General features: G+C 46.4%; 1 protein-coding gene across 1 annotated transcript in view; it reads right to left on the minus strand.

Moving 5' to 3' along the window:
* Positions 1–892: 892 nt before the first annotated feature.
* ANXA13 (annexin A13) overlaps positions 893–26,614 on the minus strand; it is a 56,202-nt gene continuing 30,480 nt past the window's right edge. Inside the window, exons 3-11 of the mRNA XM_049700539.1 lie at positions 21,661–21,755; positions 18,423–18,593; positions 15,497–15,530; positions 15,319–15,398; positions 13,627–13,695; positions 13,116–13,217; positions 8,673–8,748; positions 4,855–4,967; positions 893–1,944 (exon numbers count right to left, since the gene is read on the minus strand). Coding sequence (XP_049556496.1) covers positions 1,825–1,944; positions 4,855–4,967; positions 8,673–8,748; positions 13,116–13,217; positions 13,627–13,695; positions 15,319–15,398; positions 15,497–15,530; positions 18,423–18,593; positions 21,661–21,755 — 860 coding nt within the window. The 3' untranslated portion in view covers positions 893–1,824. The remainder of the gene's footprint in view (positions 1,945–4,854; positions 4,968–8,672; positions 8,749–13,115; positions 13,218–13,626; positions 13,696–15,318; positions 15,399–15,496; positions 15,531–18,422; positions 18,594–21,660; positions 21,756–26,614) is intronic.

The following is a 26,614-nucleotide window of genomic DNA, read 5'->3' on the forward strand; positions in this document are numbered from 1 at the left end:
TACAGATGTTAACATAACTTCTTAATTTGTTGATCACGCTTTTACAGCTGCTAGAAAGACACAGCACAGCGTGTGTCTGGTATGCTCTGTGTTGATTACACCACCAAAGTGATTTCCCAAGACCCAAATCTGATCATGTTCTCACTCATTTAAACATCTCCAATGACCACCATTGCCCAGAAGACCAAGCTCACACTTGGAAGGCAAAACCACGGCTGATGTGACCCAAACATACTCTTCATCACCCGCTTCCCCGACCCTCTCCTTCCTTTCACCACATCTATGCCCCAGGAGAATGGATTTCAACGCCTCCTGAACACATCCTGCTCTCTCATGTTTCCGAGTCTCTACCCATATGCTTCTTTCTTTGTTTTTCTGGAAGGTTTCTATGTATTCAAAACCCAGCACAACTGCATCTCTGTAAAGCATTACCCAGTTCCCCCAGGCAGAGCTCTGTGTTCACTCTTCTTACTCATGGGTAGAGAGCTTTACATGCCTGTATCAATGCACTGACAGCGTCTGATGAATATTGGAGGCATCCGTCTACACTACTGGTCTGGGAATGAACTGCCCAAGGTGTGGCCAGTGTTCTCTTTATCTTTGTATCCCCAGAGCCCAGCACAGTGATTGGCAAATAGTAGGAACTTAAGCAGGTGAATGAATACAGACCCATTTCCATGTACTTTGTATGTGTTATTTTTCCAAGAAAAGCGGTTATTAAGATGGATTCTGGAGTCCACCAGCCCTGAATTCAAATCTCGGTTCTGTCATTTGTGAATGAGTTTAGCCAGATTACTTAATGTCTCAGTTGCTTCAGCTCATAAATGGGAGTAATATTAATCTTATAGGGATGTTGGGAAAATTAAGTATGAAAGTAAGCTACTTAGCAGTGCCGGGCACAAATAATCATCCAGTGAACGATAACTATAATTATTGGACCAAAGTGTCCGTGTTCTCACGACAGAGACCCCTTTATGTGTAGCAGCACGTGGCTATGAGACAAACACCTTGGAACAGAGATGCTATTGGTGCAGGATCAATCCATTTGAGAGTCAGACCATTAACCTTGATCCTGTTGGCACTGTGCCCAGCCTAGTTGTATTTGAAGATCCGAGGGAAAACTCAAATGGCTCAAATGTCTAGAGAAGCAAGAAAACCCATTTAAACCAGGTAGCAGATCAGGGAATTTTACCTCTCGTTACGTTTCGTATAGGCAAGTCAGTTGTTTCCTTGCCGCTGGCCTTGGTGACTGTCCTTGGTGATTATTAATAAATGTAACTGTTTGCATTTTCCAAATATGTTGAAATTTCACAAGTCATTTATTTGCAGGACAAACACCAAAGCAAATCAACCCAGTTTTTGGAAAAGCAGCTGATGTAGGCGTAATCCACATCTTCCATTAACATGGAGGATTTGAAATTGAGCACTTTGGTCTTTCTTGTACTTCAACCATTTGCTCTTTACCCAGAACATACATATCCCTGTGTGATACGTATTCTTTTAAATGTTTTATTACGAAGGCATAGTTTTTCATCAACTGCAGATTTCATCTGTGCTCAGAAAGCATTCAGTGACTGCCCTCAAGGAAAATTAAGAGGCAGCCCAGATACTCGCTAAACCAGCATTCAGGGTGACCTAGTCAAGCGTCTTGAGGCTGCTGCCCTTAACTTAAACAGTTTGCCCCGGCCGCATGGCTCAGGCTGCCAAGGAAATAAACCAGGACCCTCGAGGGTGTTTCATGCTGGAGTGGCATTTGCAAATCTGGTTTGGGGGGGCTCTTGACAAAGGTGGTTCCTTCCTGTGCTCCTGCTGTGCTGACTCGGTTCAGTGCAGGAGGGCCACCAGCAGTTTCTGGAAGTCCCCAGAGGTGTCTGAGCGAACCATGTCAGAGAGAGACTTCTGATACTTCTCTTGGAACTTGGCTTTTATCCCCTGAAGGTCCACCTGTAGGAGAGATAACAACAGCAACTGGGACATTTTTAGCGTTTTCACCGTAAACACAGGCAGCCACTGTTCTGAGCACGTCATTCTCACTTGCTCATTAATGCCTCAAAGCAGCCCTTAAGAGTCGGAGTTATTATTCTTCCTATTTCGTGGCTGAGAATAGGAAAGCTGAGTTCAGTGTCTGTGTGTCTGTTCCAGTAGAACTTTGTTTGGACACTAAAACTTGAATTTCATATGATTTTATGTGTTACAAAAATATTATTTTTCCTTTGAGTTATTTACAGTTCCTTTAAAATGATCATTTTCAGGTAACAGGACTGTACAGAAACAGGCGGCGGGCCTGATTCAGCTTGCAGGCCACAGTTTGCTGACTCTTAGTATAAGGTTAAGAAAATTGTCAACACAGTTTGAAATGACGCCTTTTTTTTTTTTTCTCTTGTACCCTGATCAGCAAGGATATTAGTGCCAAACAACAAAATTCAATTCATTATCAATTTTTAGGACTTATTTTGAATCTACGGTTGACCCTTGAGCAATACAGGAATCAGGAACGCAGACACCCCCCGTGCAGTCTAGAATCTGTGTATTGCTATCTCCGCCTCAAAAACAAAGGAATTTGATCAATGACTCACCCAAGGGCAGGAAGCTGAAACAGTTTGGATAGACTCAGGCCTCAAACCCTAGTTCTTTTGATTCTACATATTGTGATCTCTAATGGAGCACAAACTTCTCCCCACGCTTAGTTAATGTAAGGATCCATAAAATGAAAATACAGGTGCTGTTATTTACTGAAAAAATCTGCATATGGGCGCATGCACACCATTCAAATCCACGTTGTTCAGGGATCAACTGTAACTCATTGAAAAGCTTGAAAAACCTCGGTGCTGGAGGTGGGGAAAGGACTCAGAAGAAACAAATATAAAAAGATGGTTCTGCTCTGAAGATTCTGACCACCTAGTAAAGGAGATAATACTTGCACCATGGAAGATATAATTCCAGAAAGAACACAGTAAGTCTCATAAAAGAAGCACAGAGCTCTCTTTAACCAGGAGTTTTTTGTTTGTTTTTTGTTTTTAGCTTTGTTGTTATCGTTGTTTTTAATTTAGACTCTATCTTGCTTTCTTGAGAGACTCACAAACCATTGCTCAAGCTTCTGGTTCTTTTCTTCTCCTGCCCAACAGGAGAGAGAAAGGTGAGAGCAGGAGAGGGTAGGAGAGGGAGGAATTGTTGGAAGTGGATGCTGCGCAAGAGAGAGACTGCATTAGGCAGGTGGGCTGTGATCCCTGCTCCCCTGGCTGGTAGGCTGCTCAGCTGGGGGAGGGGCAGGAAGTGGTGGGAGGGGTGGGTCAGTGCAGGGATGGGGTGGGGCTCACGGGGCTCTGTTCTAGTACCTGGTGGCTTTGGGGGATTAGGGAATCTGGCCAATATATCTGGCTGGGCCGGAAGCATTCCGAGGGGATGGTCCCCATGTGGAGATGGCCCAGGACCTGTGGTCAGTACTGAGATAGGACCGAGCATCTTGGAATAAACAGGCTACAGCTCATGCATGCTGGAGTGAATATGGCACCCTGAGGAGCCCTCGGAGTGGTCCGACCCCCTGGGGTCTTTAGAATCCTTGCTGGGCTTTGTCACCAACCTGCTCCTTGGAGTGTCTTAGGATCTCCAGAGACTCTGGCTGGGGGAGGTGAGTTACTAAGAGACAGAGAGACAGAGAAGGCTGAGACCTGGAGAGATAAGGGAAAGAGAGAATCAGAGCAACCAAAATAAAACAAAGAGAGTGGCAGAGAGACTGGAGGAGGGAGAGGGGAGGAGGAAAAAGAAAGGGGCTTAAGAGAGAGAGGGAAATATGAATTGTGGAGGAGGGAGGAGAGGAGAAAGAGGGGGAGGAGAAATTCCAGGAATAGAAATAAAAACGAAAGAATAGCTGTGTTGCTAAGTTATATTTCAAAACAGTGTCAGATATTAAGTATTATTTGTCAAAAAGCTGGGGGCCAGAATTTGGGTTGGTATCTTTTCCCCCTCATTTAACACGTTTTTGAGGGAAGATGTCTGTGGTTTTCAAGTGCCCAGTTCCACTTCACTTTCCAAGGCCTCTCTGCTGTGGATGAAATGCCATTTCCCATTTATTCTGCAGTTCCTCCTCTCTGTGGCCCTGTGTTCTGAATATGAGGCTTGACAGCTGCTCCCAAGCTTCTGGCCACTCCTCTCCCTGTGCCTTTGTTGTACTCATGCACTCTCAAAGGGGGGCGATATTGTTCCCAACGGGGGCAAAAACTGGTTCTTAGAGGGTGAAAAAACATCTTAATCTTCTTATGTAAAATTAATTACGTATGTGCATAGGGAACATAAACAGATTCACACAGTGTATGCCGTGTTAACATTTCTTGGAGAGGAGTGACAGTTAGGAGAAAACTGGGTCTAAGAAGGCTCCCTGGGGGGGAGGGTGGGCGATTGCTAATTTAAAAAAGGTTGAGACACATTGTCTTGTACTGATGTGGTTTTTTGTGCAAAATTGTGCTTCTGGGATGTGTTTAAGGAAATAAAGGCCTAGCTCAGGAGTCGGGAAATTACTTGCTCGGGTGATCGAGTCCATTGTTCACCTTTCAGAGTGTCTGTTTTACCTTCCTTAAAATGGAGCTGCCCTATCCGGAACAGCCCCTCCAGGTTCCCTCCACACACTACCCCGAGCTCTCTGGAGCCACAGACGACAGACATAGAAGCCGCTTACGTTACTGCATTTGTATAAAAAGAAACAGACTGAAGCACAGCACACTGTCCTCTACAAAGTCTGGGAAGGCAAGGGCCCTCTCTGTTTTACTCTTTCTGTAAATAGGCTCTTACTAAAAACGACCTGTAGATGAAATCAGTGGTGGCAAAACAAGAAGGTGGAGCCCAACGAGTGCGTCTTACCTCCGCCTGGGTCACAATGATGTCAATGAGGGTCTCCTCGTCGGTCCCCACACCCTTCATGGCCTTGTACAGACAGTCAGCAAAGTAGCCCTCGAGGTCCCGGGCACTCCTCACTGGGCAGGGCAAAGGGAGAGAGAACGTGATGTGTTCATGTTTTGTGGAATAACACAGAGACCCTGGGAAGGAACAGAGCTGGCTCAGAGTGTCACCTGGCTGCCCTTGGAGCTGATGGAATTGTGAGGCCGGTGTTTGAAAGGAGCAGACTTCACACTGTTGATAATGGGATCTGGAAGATTCCCCTGGGGTCAGGGCATCTGGACTCTTCGACCAAAACCCCTTCAGACACCTAAGAACCTCTCCTGTTCCCTGAAGACCCTGGGGAGGAGGCGGAGGGCTGTGACCATCCTCAGGTCCTCCCTGTAAAGTTCATGATTCTCACCAGCAGGAATACCTTCTCATCTCTAAGAGAAATCTCTGATGTCAGAGTTGGGTTTGGAGGGGAAACACGGACTGGCTGGCAACCTTGCCATATAAAACTTCATAATCTTGAAGATACTCTCAGTTGGACCGTGGCCCTCCTCTGCCCATGCTAAACAACCTTCCTTTCTTTTGTTTTTCCTCACTAGGTTTTATTTTATTTATTTTTTAAATATTTATTTATTTATGTTGGCTGCCCCGGGTCTTAGTTGCGGCACATGGGACCTTAGTTGAGGCATCATGCGGGATCTAGTTCCCCGAGCAGGGGTGGAGTCCAGGCCCCCTGCACTGGGAGCACAGAGTCTTACCCACTGGACCACAGGGAAGTCCCTCACTGGGTTTTGTGAGCCTCATCTCTGAATCTTCTCCAAGGTCCCCGCAATCATCTTAGTTCTCCATCTGGGATGTGGGCTTGATGCAGTGTTTGATCCTGTCTACAGAGCACCTTCCTCTGATGCTGCTAGTTGCTCTTTTCTGGCCCTGCCCCAGCCAGAAATGAATAAAGTATGATCTAATCCGCAGATTAACAAAGTATGGTTTCTATTCACCAGTCAGGGGATGGGGTGCATCTCTGCTCCTGGGGATAAATCATGATTGCTCTCCCCTCCTCCAAGGCTCGTATGGGTCCACCAGGACTAACACTTTGGGAGAATGAACCCTTTACTGTTTATGTTGCTGACATTTACCTAGAACACTTAACGTTTTTGATGTTAGTGATAAATAATAAGTAATACATTCAGCATAAGTGTGGAATGCACATCCTTAATATGTCCTGCGGTGAGAACTCTTGTCTTCTAGGTAATTGCCGATAGAATGCTTACCAGGAAGGGGGAGGAACAGAATTAGGAAAGCAGAGTCTAGGCTGTGGGGGTGGGGGGTCTGTCTCCTTATTTTATAGGTCATGTGGCAGCCGCCAGCGTGTCAGTGGAGAAGCCCAGACCCAGGAGTCTGAATCCACAAGCTGCTGGATTGGTGGTGGTGGTGATGGGGTGGGGGGGTGAACCTGGCAATTTGGGGAGCTGCGTGTTTGAGACTCACTGTGACACACACCCCCAGACGGTCTGAGCTAGTGGCCTCACAAGGTTTTCCCGAGGACCCCGTCCTGTGCGCTCGTACTAACTGACGCTTTAGTGATCGTCCGCCTAACTTCAGTGCGTTCCGTCCCCACACCAGTGACTTCCCCCCTGACACTCCTTCTTCCTGGTATTTTGGGGAGAAAACTCTCAACTTTTCTACCGTATACAGTCTATGCCTGGTGAACAACCTTTGTTGTTCGCAGCGGCAGGAATACCCCGAAAGTTTGGGTGGGGCCAGCTTGGGAGGATGCGGGAATAAAGATCTTCGTGCGTGTGAGAGGAAGGGCAGCCAGCCAGCCCGCGGTGCCTCTTGCCCCTCCTGGCCTGCAGAGCAGGGGCTCTCAAACTCCAGGGGGCGTAAGATGATCACGGGAGGAGCTTGTCAATGTGTGGCTTTGGGCTGCATTCCAGGAAGTCCTAAGTGGGTAACCTGGAGTGGGCCTCCAGAAACTTCACTTTCACACGCCTCCCCACGTGAGTCTGATGCAGGGGGTCCATGGACCCCACTTTGAGAAGTGCTGCTCCAAAGGCTGCAAGCGGTGGGAACCGTTAGGTCTCATAACACCTCCTCAATTTTAGTGGCAACCTGGCATCTTTATGAGTTAGGCGGGAGTAGGGTGGGGAGTGTGTAGAGAATTTAGTCATGAAGTCATGTTCCACTTTGTGTGGTTCCTTTTCAAGGTCTTTTCTAATCTCTTTTATATTTGCTACCAGTGGAGTCCACCCAGCTCCTGCATTTCATGGTCCCCCAACTGTAGGGATGGGTCCTTTCCTTCCTCTGTACCTGCCTTGCTCTGATTGGTTTTGGTTTTATCTTTACTGTAGCGCAGTCTGTTGATTTGTGTGTATCTGCCATGAGTTTGAAGCTTCTTAAGAACAGGAACTGGACCTATTTACCTCTGATCCCCACGCCTGGCTCAACTGCTGGCCCAGGCAGGTGCTAAGTAAATGCTAAAGGGTTGAATGGTTTTATTACCATTAATACTTAATACTAATAAGAATTAGTATTAATCTTCTGACTGAACTCTGGCGTTCTCCTGCTTCTTTACACTGCAGGTACAGAAAGGCTTTGGAGCCTTGTAACTGGGCCATGAGTAGATCTCTCCGTTTACTTAACACACTCATCCTTAAAGCCCTAAGGACAGTCATCTGTGTGTATCCATTGTGGGACGGGAGTGACATTAAGGATGTTCAGGCCTCTATAACAATAGCAGACCTGCTAATCTGAATGCAAAATGAGGGTGGAAAAAAAAAATCAATTGCTGACATTGCCCCCAAAATCCCATCAGAAAAACAAAACAAAAGGGTTTGGCAGCGAGAGCACATTTTGTAGCTTCCAGGGGCTGCTTTTTTGGTTCTTCCTCTTCTTCTGGGGATATTCTCTCCATTTCTCGTGCCATTTGGGTTGCTGCCCTGGCCTCCTCACCACCGGAGTGTGGACAATGGACAATGCCTTCATTCCGGGGCTTGCAAAAATGAGAAAGGAGCCTGCCAGCCACAGCCCGGTACCCACCTCTCTGCTATTTCCTGCCTACGGGCAACACCTGGAGAGAAATGCCTGGCGTTTGCTTGGCACGGCCTTGATCTAGTCTCCCCCGCCTTGCTTTCTACACAGACCTCATTCATTCCAGTGTTGAAGGGAACCAAATGGAAAAGGTCACCCTTGGGCCATCAGGCACCCGCAGAAACTTGTTCCTGGATCCGAACCTGGGTGCTTTTGAGTGTGTGTCACATGAACCGCATGCTGCCCCACGAGACTAGACGATGGTCCCAGGCTGTTGATGGAGGCTGTTGGGGCTCCATGATCTTAGTGGGACTGTCGTGGATGCTGTGGTAGCTCCCCCAGCTGCTGTCTTCAGGACAGCAGGCACTCATGCCAAGTGTTACCTGCTGGCTGCTCAGGGTTGAGTCCCTTCTCAGGAGGGAGGGACTGACTGGGGTCATATCCGTTAGGAGTCAAAAGAGGCAGCTATCTTCCCCAAGGTTGCAGATGCTCCCTGGGTGCAGCCTGAAAGCTGCTTGATGTGGGGTGTGGAGACCTGGTCCCCTTGCCTCCACTTTGGACATCCTGACTTCAGGGCTCCTTGGGGGACCAGCACAGCTCCTGTTGCAGCTGCATCACATTCATTCTCTCCCTTCGCAATGCTGCTTAGATGTGTGGTTCCCAAGCTATTCCCTGAAAGCTTGCTGCACACAAACCTCTGTCTCCAAGTCTGGTTCCAGGGAGCCCAACCCAAATCAGGGGATTTCCTAGCTTTACTTTACCGAGAGTTAAGTAGGCCTTCTGCAGATCTCCTGACGTTTCTGCTTCAATGGCCTCTTCGATGTCTTTGCCAATGAGCTGGAGAAAGAAAGTGCAGCTGTTAGTCTAGGTTTTGCTTTCGGCCTTGGTGCACTTGAGGCTTGTTCTTCTACAAAAAGCAATAGACTCTTCCAGATTTGGTCACGCGAGGACCAGAGGAACTCTGGGATTCCTCTCTGGCCTCAGCCCTTGCAGGGCTGGGGATGGTTGCCCGCCATTCAAGTGGGGACTCTCATGGCCTAGGAGTTAGTCCCGATTTGACCCCTAATGGATGTGACCCCAGTCAGGACCACTCCCTCAGCCTCAGTTTCCTCCTCTGTGAAATCAGGGAGTGGAAAAACAATGAATAAATACTGCAACAATATTCTTTATGTTTCTATCGTACTTGAGTTTCCTATGTGTTTATAAAAATTCTTTCCATTTCCAATTTTCCAGGAGGCTATGGTTATAATCATCTCCCACACCTTCCTCCGTTGTGGACTGAGACTGGGAGCTCGGGCACCTACACTTTGGGTGACATGAATAGAGGTTGTGAAGTTCATGGTAAGGACTTGGTCTAATGTTTCTAATACTGTGGGGCTACTTGGGCTGGGAGCCAGGGGCTGACCACGTCGAATGCTGCTTTCTTTCCCTCTGGGGAGACTCCAGATGATCTTATAGTCACCGCCAGCTTGTTCTGCACAGCATTACACATTAGGTTTCCTTCCAAATATTTATAGAAGCTGAAGTTCAGAGTAAATTGTGACCACGCTTAACACAAGTACCGCCTGGGCCAAGCTCAGGGCAGGCATATAAAGAGAAAGGAGAACTTTTGGTTGGGTTTGGGAAATGCAATTAAGCATTAGAAATACTGAAACTTCTTTCTTAGAAATTATCTCTTGAGGATATGACACAATTGTGAGTCTATAAATAATTGGGACCTTTGAGGACATGCCAGTGGAGTTTATGTAGTTTATTCTGAAAACACTGGTAAACAACATATTCTTTGTGATACGAGCACAATAGATATGGGGGGAAGGAGGGTCCAGATTTAATGAAACCCGTAGCTTGATGTCCTCATCATAGTTGGCCCATCTAGAGGTCTGGTGTGGAATCGACCTAGATAAGAAGGGGATTGGATTGGGGGGGCTTTCAGTCCCTTTCTTAGCTGTTCTGAGGTGTTGGGGGTTGGATGTGGGAGCTGGTATTTCAGAAGAAAGTGCTATCACTTTTCCCATGAACAGGGTTCTTGTGTAGACTGAGATTGTGTTTCAAGAGGACATTGTCCTCACACAGGTCTGTGCTTAGTAAAAAAAAAAAAAATCCTCACATTAAACCACTTTCCATTATTATTGTTAGTACTGGGCTAGAACAGTGTTTTTAAATTTTCTGTAGCATCTCAGCCTACACAACAGATAAAAGCAGGAAAGCAGAGCTGTTCTGGGGAGGCGGGAGATGGGCTCCTTACTGCAGCCCTAGACGGTAATGCCAGGTTCCTGGCCTCTCAGTCTCTTTGCTGCCCAACTCCGGGGGCACTATTCATGAGATACAGTGAGACGGCATTGCCCTTTCTTCTCTACCTACCTCCTCCCCCCCATTCCCTCCTGGTAGCTACCAGGCCACCTCCAGGGACTCCATTGAGCACAAATGGAAAACAATCCACTGGCCCAAGCTACTGAGATGCTGCTTTGCAAATGGAATGCTTCTCACTTATCGGAACACTTAATTCTTAGGGGGCTCTTTGGACAAAACCAGGTTTTCTGATCTCGGTACAAAAACCCATTGCCAGGGTGGATTCCAGACAAGCCTCAAAGGCTTCTAGTTTACCAGGTAGCATTGCCTGTGGGGAGATTATTAGAAGAATAGGAGACATGTTTCTTTCTTTTAAAACCAGTGCCCCAAACTGACAGCGTGCCCACGGCAGAGCCCTGTGTACTCTGACTTTGGTTATAGCAGTTAAAGGGCTAAAGGTTCTGGAATGGGCTTAGGAACACTTTAGGGAAGGGGAGAACTTTATGGTGAGGGGTGTGGTGGTGAGGCAGTGACCTGGGGCTACGGGTATGTGTACCTACAATTTATACTGAGCCATGTTTTGGGAACTTTATAACTCTACAAGCCTTTCCTATTTGGTAGATTTGGGGACGGTGATAATCTTTCATGAGGCTGCAGAGTTGGGGAAGCTTTGTTGCTTGGGCTGGGATCTCTGAGAGCGCCAACAGTCAAGACTCAGGTTTAGAGGGCAGATTAAGGGCAAAAACCTGAGTTTTTGTGCCAAAAGTTAAAATTCGACTCTATGCCAGGACAACCTATGCCGTATGACACACTTCACTGATCTGACCCTAGCATCTTAGTGCTTTTAGCCAGAGACCATGAGAAAATTTATGGAGCCAGGTTCCCAAGATCAGGATGAACTCAGAAGATCAATGATAAAGATCAAGATGAACAATGTTCCAACAAGGCTTTCGGAGTGATGAATAGGTAGCATTTTAGAGCTGGTTTCATGTAAAGAATTATCAGATCAATTGATTCTCTTACTGACCATTTGAGTTTTAGCTCTGTTTCTTGACACTGTCGGTTCACATAAGGCGACTCATAACAACTGCTAATGTTAATTGAGCACCTACTTCATGCCAGGCAATAAATGCTTTAAATCTGTTAATTCATTTAATCCTTACTAACCCTGTGAAGTAGGTACTATTATTATCCCTATTATACGGTTGGGGGAACTGAGGCACAGAACCCTTACTAACTTGCCCAGGGTCATACAGCTAGTAGCCTAGAGCAGACTTGTTAAACCTTAACATGTATCAGAATCTGGAAGATTTGTTAAAACACAGACTATAGGACCCTAACTCCAAGGAAGCTGATTCAGTAGGTCCAGGGCCAGCACTAAGAATTCTCATTTTAAACATTGTGTCAAGTGATACGGATTCTGCTGTTTGGGGATTAATTTTGAGAACAATCGGCCTAGGGAGTATCCTTAGATAGTCAGTAGCTCATGTACACACACACACACACACACACACCTTCACACATATGTGTGTTTCTATAGTGATCTCCAATGACAGCCACCCCAGAAACTCCATCCATGGCCCCAGTCTTATGGGAAGAGGGTCTAGGTCATGGAGAAGGCTTCCAGCTCAGTCTACACAGCTCCAGGCCCAGGGGCCAGGGGAGTACAGGGTCAGCTGCCTTTGATCACGGCTCTGGGCAGGATTTGAAAGCAGAGGGCCCTAAGGGCTTATATACAGTGATGATAAAATTCCAAAGCTTTGTTGTCTTTTCATCTGCTGGCAACACATAGGAAATGCTATTTTGAGTGAGGAGCGGCCAGCTCTAGCTGAGGTAGGAGCTCAGGCTGGGGAATCTTGGCATTCTCATCCACTTTCTGCTACTGACTTGCTGTGTGGTCCTGATAAGTTACAGATGGTTCCTTACTTGTAACAGATTTTCCTCCACCAGCAGTTGTGGGTAACAATGGCTCTTCAGCCTACTTTTGAGTTACAGTATTCTTGTGAAATTGAAATGAGACACAGGGTACAGATGTCCTTTAAAACCATTCCACAAATATAAAATAGGAGACCAAAACAAAATCTGATATTCCACAAAGGTCTTCTTGCAGTTAAAGACTGATTTTCAGGGAAGGATTAACCACTAAGTGCCTTGAAATAGCTAACTCACCTCGTTGACTTAAAATTATCATTAGATTAAAAAAAATAATTGTATAAAAGTAACTGATACACATCTTTCCAAGAGTGTATCTCTGAGGTATTATCACATCTGTTTTGGGAGCAGTAGGCACTGTTAGCCCAACTGTCAATTGGAATAATAGTAACAGCAAACATAAGTAAGCTTACCACATGCCAGATACTGTCCTGAGCCTTTTATATTCATCTTATTTAACACCTAAAATAACCCCGTGAGGGTGGGGTGTTGATGTTCACGGTCCCTGTTTTACAAATGAGGATGGTGACATCAGGTCACTTGTTAGTGATAGAACCGGGACTTGAACCTGTACCCTCTGACTCTAGGGCTTTGCTCCTAAACTTGACACTCCCCTGCTTCCCTAGCCTCTGTTGCAAAGCAGCGTTTCCCAGACTCAGCAGTGCACTGGGGGCCGAATGACTGTTTGTTGTGGGAGGTGCCCTGTGCACTGTGGGCTGTTCAGCAGCATCCCTGGCCTTGACACTCTAGATGCCAGTAGTGCCGCTTGCCCCAGCGCACCTTGTTGTGACAACCCCACATGTTTCCAGACATTATCCAATATCCCTTGGGGGGTGCAAAATCACCCCGATTGAGAACCACTATTGTAAAAGACACCCCACCCCCTGCCGCCCAGTTCCACATCCCAGAACTCGGCTTCTTTTGGAAATAACTTGAGACTCAGTTTCCGTGTGAACTCCTTGCCTTAGTACTGGATCACTTACAACTTGGTAGGCTTGAAAGGTGGCTCGTAACTGTTTGTGATTCCTCTTGGCCAGGACTTCATTGAAGGTAAGCTCGTCCGTGCCCCAGCGGTCTTCCCCTGCCTAGAGGGCCGGGTGCAAACATTTTGAAAAAGCCTTTTGCAAAAAGACTGAATAAACAGAGCTGTGACCAGGCCTCCCTTACAGGAAACAATAAAATATGCACTGAATCTAAGCCACATTGATCGATCTGGCACTTTAAACTTCTAACCCACAAGTACACCTCACATATTTATATTATTTATACCTTCCCTTGTTCCAAAATGGATCTAAGGTGGTTAACCCCAGAATATAAGAAAAGAAAAAGCAATTCTTTCAGGTTCATGAAGACCGTATATATGAAAAATATTTTAAAGATCATACTTATTTCCCAGGTAATTCCAATTCACATAAAATAAAGTAACAGTTGTTGAAAATAATGTTAATTAAAAAAAAAAAGGATTTGCAGAGACTGGCACATCTGCATACTTACATCGTACAGATCTTTGGCGTCCTGACCAGCTAGATCTTTGTCTACATTATCTCCTTCATCGCGATTAGCCTAGAAAAATCAACACATTGTTATTAACTTGAGTTCCTGCTTGACCACAGAAGACAAAAAGGGAAGGTCCTAGAAAAGGGGGTGATTTCAGAGGGGTGGCCTGAAGCGAGACAAAACCTGGCAAAGTGGCAATGCTGCTCTTTGCTGCCATCTTTTGGGCACAACGGATAAACAGAGTAGCTTCTGTGACAACACATTTTTCCTTTTATTTTGTAGAAACCAGGGTCACTCACAAACCCCACTGACCTCTAAGAAACCTCATGATGTCCCCTAGAATGAGTCTGTTGGGAAGCTATTAGTCTTCCTTCCAAAATATCAAATTTCACTTCTCAGGGTCCCAGCCCTGAAGAGCCCTGAATGTTGGTCATGGAAAGTTTTGGAGGTCTAACCTAAGCCCTTAGTGGCAGGTGGAATTCTAAGATGACCCAGGTGGCCCACACTCTTGTATAATCCCCTTCTTTTGAGTGTGGGTAAGACCTGTGAATATGGTGAGATACCACTCCTGTGATCATATTATGTTTATATGGCCAAGGGGATGTTTATAGATGTAATTAAAATCCCTAATCAGTTATCCTGGGTAGGTCTGACCCAATCAGGTGAGCTCGTTAAGGTCAGAGATGGAAGAAGTCAGAGACATGAACTCCTGCTGGCCTGGAAGAAACCAAATAGCCATGCTCTGAACTGTCTATGGGGCTACGACAGGGAACTGCAGATGGCCTCTAGGAGCTGAGTGGTCTCTGGTTGACAGCTAGCAGGAACACAGGGACATCAGTCGTACAACCACAGGGAACCGAAATCTACCAACAGCCAGTGAGCTTGGAAGAGGACCCCAGGCCTCAGATGAGATGGCAGCCCTGGCCGACACCTTGATTTCAGCCTGGCGAGACCCTGGCTAACCCGCAACAGGACCCCTGCCCCATGGAAACCGCTAGATCATGGGTCTGCATAGTTTAGGTTGCTGAGTTTGCAGCAATTTGTTATACAGCAGGAGAACACTTATATACTCTTCGTGCGACAGGTGAAGCCTACTCTGTGTACTCTCTGCTATCAGTCTCTCCACACCGAGGGTAATGAAGCAGAGAAACACACAAAGCTCATAAAGGTGGGTGCGTCAGTGAGAGTGAAGATGCCATCTGGCTGCGGGCCGCGGGGGCTGTGTCCTAGCAGGGCCAATTCTTAAAGCCCTGCTTTCCAGGCCAAGCTCCCTGCAGCAGTTCTTACAGGCCTAGACTTGGGGTGAATCCTGGAGGTAAGTTGTGTCATGAAAAGGGCCCTACTTGGGGTCAGATGGGCTGGTTCTTGCTCCTAAGCTGTGTCTTACTGTGTGTACACCTAGAGGTTCCTCACTGGCAAAGTGAGGTGGTGATGCTTAATGAGATAACTCACTAACAAAAAGGGATTGTAAACTGCAAATGACTGGGTGGATTGTTATGATGGGAAGAATACCCATTGAATAATTTCACATGAGCTGGGCTGACAGAACACAGGTTGATGATCCCTCAGTAACATTTTTAATAAAAGAAGGAAATGTTTATCATCGAAATTGCCTTTTTCACCATGGTCCCATGCTGCCAAGGGCTGTTTCCCAAGATCATAAGGCAGGTTAGACCTTTTTACTTTTACCTGTAGCAGGGAGACCAGAATTTTTTTTAGGCTTCCACTTGTGTCACCTTTGACATCTGATTCAAGGCTCCTGTCAAATACTTTTGGGGAAGAAGAAAGGAGGAGAGAATGCAGATTTAGTCTCCCAGAGGTATTTTGGAAGGAACATTCTTTAAAGTCAGAACAAATGGTCACTTACATCTTTGGTAGGCCTCTTTAATGGCGATGATTTCCTAGGAGAGGTAATTAAAAAAAAATCAATACTCCAAGGTGGGGTTAATCAATAATATAGGCAGAGACAAGCAAAGGGAAGAGGCAGGAGCTTGTCTCTGGGCACAGGATGCCTGTGACTTCCTCCAAAGGGGGTTGTCCCTACAGGTCAAGGTCTAGGCCTAGAGCAAGTCCCCAGCTGTGTGGAGTCCTTTAGCCTATGTCATCCTTAGTTAAAAGTGAAAACATTACAGCTAAGCTAACATCTTCTTTCACTACCCCCTCACCCCATCTCACTCTCCCTTCCCCACCCAGGTAGCCAGTGTTAGAAGTTCAGTGCATATTTTCCCTTTACGTTTGTATACATATGTTTGTGCTACTGCAAATATATAGAACTGTTTTGTGTATGTGTTTAAAAAGTGGAATACTGTTCATATTGTTTGTTCTTTGACTTATTTTTTCACTCAGTAATAGGTTTTGGAGGTCCAGCTAGGCTTGTACATTAGTTAGTCACCTAGTGTTTTTCTTAAATGGATACAAAAGGTTCCATCCTACAGTAAGCCCCTGTTTATTTAGCCAGCCTCTGATTGATGGACATTTAGGCTGTGTTCAATTTTTCTCTACTTCAAACAAGGCTGCACTCAGTAAACAATTTGCTGTGTACAGGAGTTCAAGCCTCTCTCCAGGGTGTGTGCCAGGAAGAACTGCTTTACAGGCACACCTTGGAGATACTGTGGGTTTGGTTCCAGACCACCCCTATAAAATGAGTATCATAATAAAGCGAGTCACACGAATCTTTCGGTTTCCCAGTACACACAAAAGTTATGATTATACTCTACTGTGGTCTGTTAAGTGTGCGATAGCATTATATCTAAAAAAACAATGCACATAACTTAATTTAAAAATACTTTATTGCGGGCTTCCCTGGTGGCGCAGTGGTTGAGAATCCGCCTGCCGATGCAGGGGACACGGGTTCGTGCCCCGGTCCAGCAGGATCCCACATGCCGCACAGCGGCTCGGCCCGTGAGCCATGGCCGCTGAGCCTGCGCATCTGGAGCCTGTGCTCCACAACGGGAGAGGCCACAACAGTGAGAGGCCCGTGTACCGCAAAAAAAAAAAAACTTTATTGCTAAAAATTCTAACCATCACCTGAGCCTTCAGCAAGTCGTCATCTTTCTGCCAGTGGAGGGTCTGAAATATTGTGAGAAATACCAAGATATGACACAGAGACAGGAAGTGAGCAAATGCTTTTGGAGAAATGGTGCTGATAGGCTTGCTTGATGAAGGGTTGCCACAAACATGCTATTTGCAAAATCGCGGTAAAACGAAGCGCAATGAAACAGAGTATGGCTGTATATTGCAATGGCTTGACCCACTTGGGAGCTGCCTCCGTTTACACTTGAACCAGCAGCGTATAAGAGCAGGCATTTCCCTACAGCATCGCTCATAAACTGTTTAAAATGAAAGTCATGGGGCAGTGGTGGGGAGAAGGGAGAGGGAGCGATAGAAGATGAGGGCCAGGCCGATGTTGCTTCAGTGGGTGGGAGAGAGGAGGAAGCAGGTGGGGGCCGAACACCTGTGACTCTGCAGCCCCCTCCCCTTTCTCCTCCTTCCAGCCCACTCTCAGGATCTGCCTGAACCCAGGGCCTGCTCTCTCCCTGCTTTAGCAGGGAGAACCTGTTCATTGTTTGAGACCAGGACCTGAAAGAAATTAGGCTGAGGGTGAACCACGTGTAGGCAAGTGTGATTAGAAAAGTAACGACCAAATTAACCTTCTTGCCAAGGCAGGCTGCCCAAATATTGGCTGCCTGGTCGCTAGGACTTTGGTGCTTCTGGAAAGGATGGGAATATTGAGTAAGGAGAGTTGTGTGGTTGTTGGACTGAATTGATACCGCCCTCCTGTGCTAACCTTTCCTTAAGGCACGATCCTAACCTGAAACTCCCCAAATGGAGGGGTTTTATTATCCTTTGGGAAGAAGAGAAGTCCAGAGATGTTCAGGAAAGGGGTTTGCAGCTGTAGCGTGGAGCCTGGTGGTGCTTCAGGAGACGTGGGTGGACGGCACAGGCTGGGCAGCAGGAACCAGCCCAGGTGGTAGGCACTCGGGGGCTCAAACGGCACTGCAGTGTCAGAGCGCTGGGGCATCTTTCCTCGCCATCTGCTCCAAGTGCTGTTTCTGCTTCCTACCCGGAGGCCTCAAGAGTGTTGGATTTTCCTGGCATTTCCTCGCTGGACCTCCCCATTCTATGTGATGGGTGTTGTGGAAGAGGCAGGGGCTCCCCAGATAATGCCCTGTGGGCCCTCTCTTCTGATGAAGTCCTTGGCCCTTATGGGTTCTGGAACCAAAGATGAATGGACTTCTGCGAGGGCCTTAACGAACGTCCTTTTCAGCTCCTGAGATGGTGGCATGTGCCCAGGGGACCAGGGGAGGACAGGATAGAGGACACGGAAACCTCTGGGGAAGTGGTGGCGGCCCCGGGGGTGTTCACTGGGACCCCCCTGGCACCCCCCCCACCCCCCTGCCTTTTCTTGTGCTCTCCGCTAGATGCAGCCATGCTTGGACTGTTGTATTATTTGTGCCAGGAGACCCGCAAAGTCAGGCTGGGAGGGTAAAGTAGAACTTTCCTCCTTCATGTAAAACTGTGCATCTCTTGAGAAAAATGAAAGCTGGATTGACACTGTGCTTCTGGAAGGATCTATCCTGTCAAGCCAGGAGCAGCGACACCAAGAATGACCATCAGAAGATCGGAAGAGGGATCTCTCCAGTGTGAACCAAGTGGACGCGTTTCTGCCCAGACACTTGCTCACCCCGTGGGTGGAATGCAGGGAGGACTTTCCCTTCTGGCTGCTGTAGCCATCTCTGGTGGGCATATGGACGCTCCCTTGGGAGTTGGTCCAGGGCTCGGCTGGGACTCACCTTATTGGTTTTCGTGCACAGGACCTCGATGAGCACCGCCTCATTCGTGCCCAGGCCCTTCATGGCCTTCTGCAGCTGCCGGGCGGCATACTCGCTGGGGTGTTCCAGAAGGGCCAAGGCTGTCTTCTCGAAGTATCCACTCAGCTCCTTCTTGAGCACCTCCTCCAGGTCCTGTGGGAAGACAGCGAGAGTCTTGTCTGGGAACGTGCTGAGAGCAGAGGGACAGGTGTCTGCTCTCCCCACCGCAGGACACCTGCTGTGGACACACGGGGCACAGTCTAGACTGGAGCTCTACAGGCATGAGTGACCTGGAGGACAGTCGTCTCCCAAGTGCCCATCCATCTGCTGCCAAGGCTGGCAGAGAGGCAGAGGGAAGATCCCCTGCTCAGGGCTGGGGACCCCAAAGATGAATCAAAGTAACAACCAGCATTTGCAGAATATTTTGGGGTTCAGAGAGCTTCCTCACTGATCCCTAAAACAGCCCTGGCAGGAGAGGTATTGCATTATCCCCATGGACTGAATCTCAATAAGATAAAGGACTCATCTCCAAATACTTGGCTAGAGAAGACAGAAGACTGTCATCTCTAGGAGACCAGATCATTCATTGTCCAAGTTGAGATGCTTTTGACAGTGAAAGGGGGGGCACTATTAATAATTGCAGGGGGACAACAGGAATTAACGAGGGACTGTCCTGGGCAAACCTGATATACAGTCACTTTGGCATTTTGTTAAATTCTGAAAGGGACACACGTGGGAAAGAACTCAGGTGGGGGAAGGGAAGTGCATGAAATTCTCACTGGCACCCTGTTTGGGGCAAGCCCCTCCAATCACAGGTGAACCGCCTGCTCCTACTGTCTCCCTCCGACCTGATGGTTTAATGAGAAAAGCGTCAAGAATGAGCGTTCAGTCCAACTAGAGTCACCAATGTCCCAAGTTAAATGCAGGACCTCAGAGCAGGACCTTCACACAGAGACAGCCCCGTGTGGGTCAGACTGGAAGCCGATAGACCAAATTACAGCATGGGGTGGGCCTGGCTACTCAGCACCATGGCATGATGTCTAACAACACAGTCACGTAGCTCTGCGACCTGGGAAATGTGCTTAATTTCACCAACTGTCAGTTTCCTTCTCTGAAAAATGGGAAGAATAATAAGACTTACTTCTTAAGGTTGTTGGGAGAATTAAATAAGACAGTCCTTGTAAACACTGAACACAGTGCCTGGCACATTTTCAATGTTCAATAAGTGATGATGATGATTATTTCATGTTGAAAGGAACTTTCAGAGAGAAGGCAAATCAACTATTTCTCAAATGAACCTCTGAGCTCCGGACCTGGGAGGAAAATCCCAGAAGATTTTTGTCCAAGGTCCTGGGATCTGCAGTCTTAATAGCAGGTTGTGATATTACTGGCTCCATCCCATGGCAGTTGCTGCATCTAACCTGATCTTGTGAAGACAGGCCTTTGGTCAGTACTCTGGTGTGGATCAACCTGAAGACTGGAAATATTTTTCCAAGTCAGATGGGCATTATATAGAACCGTAGAGAAGAGAAATCCCAGCTGGCTGCTCTCGTACGTCACAAGGTTGAAAACAAATCCTTGTGTGTTTACATTCTGTTTGGACCTAGGAGCCAGCTCAGGATTCTTCGGCTCTAATCCTGGTTTCCTGCTAACTAGCTGTGTCACCTTGGGATACTTATTCTCTTTGGAGCTCAGCTGACTTTAGATTTGATTGTCTCTAATGTCTTCTAGCTTTGTGATATGATTCTCGATCACCTCTTTGGCAGTTCCAGCTGTTTGAAACACAGCTGAGAATTGGAAAGTAAGCAAATGATTGGCAGATGTAGGTGTTGCAGAGTTTTGTGCTAGAGATGCTCACTTTCACAGAGCCCCTGAGTCCTCACTTTGAACCCATTTATACTTATTTTACACCAAAGCTTAAGACGCCTGTATCTGACTTTCCATATCGGTAGGATATAAGTAGACACAGCACTTGAGAGGATGCTATAGTCAGCCGCGCTGACAAGGATGAAAGTTCAGTGTCATTCAATTCAATTAAATGCAGCTGAACTGAAGCTGCACTTATTTTCATCAAGGTCATCAATGAGTGACATTGACAAGCCTGATTGTGAAGAGGGAAGCAGAAGAACTACAAAAGCACAGCTGTCTGGACTGTTTAATGTATAAATAAACAGCTCCTCTCATGGCAATGGATTCTTCAGGAGTGGAGGCTGGCCCTGGAGATGGAAGACTTAGATTTGAATGCTGGTTCTTTTTCCTACTAAGTGTGTGGTTTTGCATGAGTCATTTAAACAGATGCGCTCCACTTTTTCTCTCTGTAAGGTGGAGACAATCACACCTATCACAGCCTCCCTTTACTGGTAGGTGCCAGCATTACCCTGCTTGATTCTCACAGCAGCCTGAGAAGGGAGGCAAATTACCATTTTCATTTTGTGAGGAGACCAAGGCCTAGAGAGATTGTTGCTTCCCCAGTGACAAATAAGTAAGAAAATCCACCTCTATCTCTATATCTATTTATACATAGAGTTACTGAAACTGTAAAGGAAGTATAAATTTGGATTAGAATGCAGCATAATAATTCATATTTATTTGGAAAACTGATAATTCTAATGACATTAAGAAAATGTTAAATCGTGTTCATGCTATATTAATAAAGAAAACAGAAAGCCTAATGCATTCTTAAAGATTTCTAAATGTAACACCATCAACAAGAAGAATGAAAGAAAAGATACGCAAAGAAAGAAAAAGGCGTTGATGCTTAACAAAATGGAGGGTTTTTTGGTTTTGGTTTTGGGTTTTTTAGTTTTTGTAACAATCACTTATGAAGAATATATCATTCTTGAAGACACCTGAATAAATGAAGAATTCTTACATAAAGACCCACCTGTGAAAACTGGTTTTCAAATCCCTGGCCTATCTATAAGTTAATATGTGGAATTAATCCAAATGAGTGGGGAAAAAAGACTGAGGAATCAACTTAAAAAGAAGTCAATTGGAAAAATAATGAGTTAACCAGTATTGATTTTACAGGCTGTTAACAAGGCCATTTCAGTTTTTCTGAAGTCAATTAAAGTTTTAAATGGTTGTTTCATTTTGTTTCTCTTGGGCTAATTCAATAAAGCTTTAAGGGTAGTCCTCACTGTCTTGGGAACATAAAAGAAGCAGAAGAGACAGTCAAGACCAAGGCCGTGCGCACACGGCCGAGGACCCTCGGCGTCACCTTGCCATACGTTGTCTTGTACTTTTGTTTTATTTGTTGCCTCTCATTCGATGTCCTGCTTGATAGGATTTGAATGATGGTGGCTTCATCAGTTCCTGAAGTGCAGGAGAAAGAGGCAAAATCACAATGAGCAAGAAACAAGATGGACGTTTATTTTAGTCAATCTGGGGAAGCCAGGGTGGTGGTCACAGGCTTTGGTGGAACCTAGGTGGACCCTTTGGCTTTAATATCTTATGCTGAGAACTGTATTCTTTTCACTCACTTGACAAATATCCACTGAGGCCTCACACTGCCTGAAGCACAACGCTAGGCATTGTAGTGGAAAGAGGAACGAATATGGTCTATTCCTTAATTTCACTCCTTGGCATAAATGCAAGAGAAATGAAAACTTATGTCTACACAAAACTTGTATTCAGATGTTCATAGCAGCATCATTCATAATAGTCAAAATGTGCAAACCACCTGAATGTCCATCAGTGGACAGTGGATAATTAACAGGTGCTATATCCATACAGTGGAATGTTACTTGGCCAGAAAAAGGAATGGAGTACTGACACATTCTACAGTATGAATGCGATGGACCTTAAACACATTTTGCTAAGTGAAAGAAGCCAATCGCAGAAGGCCACATATTATGATTCCATTCATATGGAAGTCCGGAATAGGGAAATCTATAGCGACAGAAAGTAGAAGAGTGGCTGGGGAGGGGGTGGGCAGAGGTGTGATAGCTAAAGTGTAGGAGGTTTCTTTTTAAAGTGATGAAAATGTTCTAAATTGTGGTGATGGTTTCATATTTCTGTGAATACATTAAAAACAACTGAATTGAACACTTTAAATGGGTGAATTGTATGGTGTGTGACTTATACCTCAAAAAAACTGTAAAAAAAAAAAAATATGGTATGTTCCTTGGTCTGCAGGTACTTAAAATGGAGTGGAAGAGATTAAGATATAGACCCAGGGCTTCCCTGGTGGCGCAGTGGTTGAGAGCCCGCCTGCCGATGCAGGGGACACGGGTTCGTGCCCCGGTCTGGGAAGATCCCACATGCCGCGGAGTGGCTGGGCCCATGAACCATGGCCGCTGAGCCTGCGCGTCTGGAGCCTGTGCTCCGCAGTGGGAGAGGCCGCAACAGTGAGAGGCCTGCGTACCGCAAAAAAAAAAAAAAAAGATATAGACCCAAATTGCTATAGTATCAAGCCCAACCATAAACTTGTTAATCTCAGGAGAGAAGTCCTAATTGGGAGCATGTGGGGCAGTTCCCCTTTAAACTCTTTTGAATCACACTCTTCCTAAAACGATTTTTTCCCTGATGTTCATAGTAATACTTGTTCATTGTAGGTATTTGATCAGCACTGAAATGATAATGACTAAGAAAGAAGGGGAGCGCTATCATTTTTTGAACCTGGAGACAGGATTGGAAAGACGACCCAGGTGTTGCAGGTGTGAGGGTGAGAAAGACTATTTGATCAGCGAACCCTGAATTCAATTTCTTCGGACTGGATTCAAATCCCTTAAACCTTATGACATCAGGCAAATAATTAGCCTCACCAAGCCTCAGTTTTCCCACCTATAAGATGGGGGTGATAATAGACACGGCTATTGTGAGAATGAAATCCAAGTAGGGGTCCATGGTTGCCCTGAGGTGCACATGGGTACTGGGACACCGGGGAGCATACATGACCAAGTGCCCCAGGGCTGCCTCAGATCCAGGCAAGACTTGTGCTGAGGCCACTGTCCCTGGGCTGTCACCCCAGTGACTGAGCTGGAAGGAGCATCAGAAGCCTTCTGGCTCAAACTCGTATTTACAGAGGAGGAAACTGAGGCACAGCTCAGACCCTCTTCTTAGTTCCCGCATGTACGTTACTGTTCGGCAGTATTGGAATTTGTCGACTGTTCTCTGCTTGAGTGCTTTGCCTCTGTCCTCCGTTCCTCCCTTCAGCCCCTCTCAGCATCCTTCATCAGCCCTTCTTCTACCTGCCCTCTACACTCAGCTGCCAGGTCTCCTTGCTAATTGCCATCACCCCCCCCCACCCCAACCCGTGACCATTGCCCTTTGGCTGATGAATCCTAAACTAGCACCTCCAGCCCTTACCCTTCCTGAGTTTAGATCTTATTTCCAGCTGCCTGTGGCCAGCTTCCCATGGAGATCCCAAGGCCTTTCAATTCCCCACGGAGCTAAAGCAGAGCTCATCCCGTCTATCCTTGAATCCACTCCCCACCCCGTTAATTTCATCTCAGTGTGTGGCATCATCTGAATTAGAAAATCCAAAGTCCCTTTTGAGGGCCCACCTTCCGTTTCTTTTATTTTCCGACACCGCCACGCCCATCTGTCTCAGCTACGAGATGACTCCGCCCTCTTCATTCCCCCTGCCCCTGCGTAACAGGCCTGCTGGTTTTCATCCTCCCTGACACCAGGCTCTGGTCTCTGCAGCCTACCTTCCACACTGCCGTCAGAATCATCATCTGGAAGTACGCGTGTGCTCATTTCACTCCCTAATTTTAAAACCTCTAGTGATGCTTCATGATTTCCAGAACTAAATCATTGTTCCTTAGTGTGACATTGAGACTTCCTGAAGCACGGTCTCAAACTGCTCTTCTAGACCCACCTCTGCACACAAACGCACCCAGCCTCACTCACCTCACCAGAGCCACATTTGTCGGTAGGTCGGGCACTTTCAGAAATCCTGAAACATTACGTTTCTGCTCCCGCCGTTCCTCTAAAGAGCATTGCTTATATATCTCTAGAGTCACTGCATGTTAGGTAAGCTTTCATCAGATTATATATATATAATATATACATAAGATTGCATGTATGTGACATTCTAAGCTTGGTACCTAGGCCATAGGGAGTGGTCACTGAAAGGTAGTGTGTACTATTAGGTGCCACGTACTGCCGTCTTCCTTGGGTGAGTGGGGCTGTTGGGTCTGTCTTGCCTGTCAGATCTGCTCTTCTAGGGTGTGGTACTATACATACCACTGAAGGAATGAAAGATCATTTTAGGACCGTTTAAGGCTTTAATAGTTATGTGTTTTTGCGAAATGCATACTGGATTTCAAAGACTTGGTGTAAAAAAAAAGGTGTAGAATATCTCAATAATTTTTTTTTAATTTTTTAAAAATTATTTGTTTTATTGATTTATTTTTGGCTGCATTGGATCGTTGTTGCGGTGCGCAGGCTTCTCATTGCGGTGGCTTCTCTTGTAGACTACGGGCTCTAGGCACGCGGGTTTCAGTAGTTGTGGCTGGAGGGCTCTAGAGCGTAGGATCGGTAGTTGTGGCGCATGGGCTTAGTTGCTCTGCGGCATGTGGGATCTTCCCGGACCAGGACTTGAAGCCGTGTCCCCTGCATTGGCAGCCGGATTCTTAACCACTGCGCCACCAGGGAAGCACTATCTCAATAATTTTTATACTGATTACATGTTAGAATGTTAATGTCTTTAGTTAAACAAAATATATTATTAAAATTAATTTCACTTGTTTCTTTTTACTTTAAAAAAATGTGGCTTCTGGAAATTTGGAAATTCCATGTGTGGCTTGCATTATGTTTCTTTTGGGCAGTGCTGCTCCAAGTCTCACTTTTACTCTCTGGTAGAAGGAAGTTATGACAGTCTGATCGCATAGGGGCTGTGAGAGGATGAGGCAGAGACTCTAAAAATGCGTATCTAGACAATAGTAAAGCTCTGTTCGAATATTATCACTTTGTCCATCCTGGCACTGGCAGACCTCCCATCTGACTCCTCTCTTGTAACCTGGCTGTTGCGGGACACCTACTATTATGTGTTAAATTGTGTCTCCCCCAAATACATTGAAGTCCTAACCCCCAGTACCTTAGAGTGTGACCTTATTTGGAAATAGGTCAGTTTCTAAGGTATGTAAGTAATCGAGTGAAAATGAAATCATTAGGGTGGGACCTAATCCAATATAACTGGTGTCTTTATAAAAAGTGGAAATTTGGGCACAGAGAGAGACTCACACAGAGGAAGATGGTGTGAAGGGACACAGGAGAACTCCGTGTGAGTTCGGAGGATTGGAGTGGTGCATCTACAAGCCAGGGAACGCCTGGGGCTACCAGAAGCTAGAAGAGAGGCATAGAATGGTCCTTCCCTAGCACCTTGCGGGAGGATGGCCTGCTGACTTCTTGGTTTCAGACTCCTGGCCTCCGGAATTGAGAGACAATAAATGTCTGTTTAAAGACACCCAGTGTGTGGTACTTTGTTATGGCAGCCCTAGGAAGCCAGTCCATCCACTGTCCTCAGCAGTATCTCAAGACTTCAAGAAAGGAATTAAAAAAGCCCTCTTCACAGCCCAAAGTCTGGAGATTTCCTACATTAGCCTGTTCCTGGCCCTCCTCTCAATGTCTGCTGCCTGTAAATAGCACACTTGGCAATTTTTCAGTGGAATTGAATTGGTTGGACTTGTACGTTAGCTCCTGTTCCGCTGAGAGATCAGGATCCTGAAGGAACAAAACACGGGGCAGGTGCATTTTGATAGACGGGTTGGGAACAGGAGAAATCTGGGTCAAGGTTGCGGGAAGGGCTGAAGGGGGACCTGGCTGGAGATGGGGAAGGGAAGAAAAAGGGGTGTTGCCAAGACTTCAAGCGTTTGACTCTGGCCCCAGCCCTCAATGCCACGTTTGGAAAGCCAGTGCTGGGAATTAGAAAGACTGCTCTGACCCAGGGGTGAGAGAGCTGTGCGCTGCTCCTAGGACAGCCACCAGCTCTGTGTCTGTGGACTGTTCACCTAGTCTCAAGGACTAGTTCCACCTTTACGGTTCTGGGAAGATCTAGCTCTCTGATTCCAGTTGGAGAAACAGAAAATTCTAGGATGAGTTCACTTGCAAAAATAGTCAGCGTTCGTTGCCTGCCTCATTCCGGCTCACTTCCAGCACTTATTTCTGTCCTTCCTCTTCATTTCCTCCTGTAGCCTCACCTGCGTACTGTGTATCCAGTTACTTCC

This window comes from Orcinus orca, chromosome 17 (assembly GCF_937001465.1).
Source record: "Orcinus orca chromosome 17, mOrcOrc1.1, whole genome shotgun sequence".
Classification (NCBI taxonomy): Eukaryota; Metazoa; Chordata; class Mammalia; order Artiodactyla; family Delphinidae; genus Orcinus; species Orcinus orca.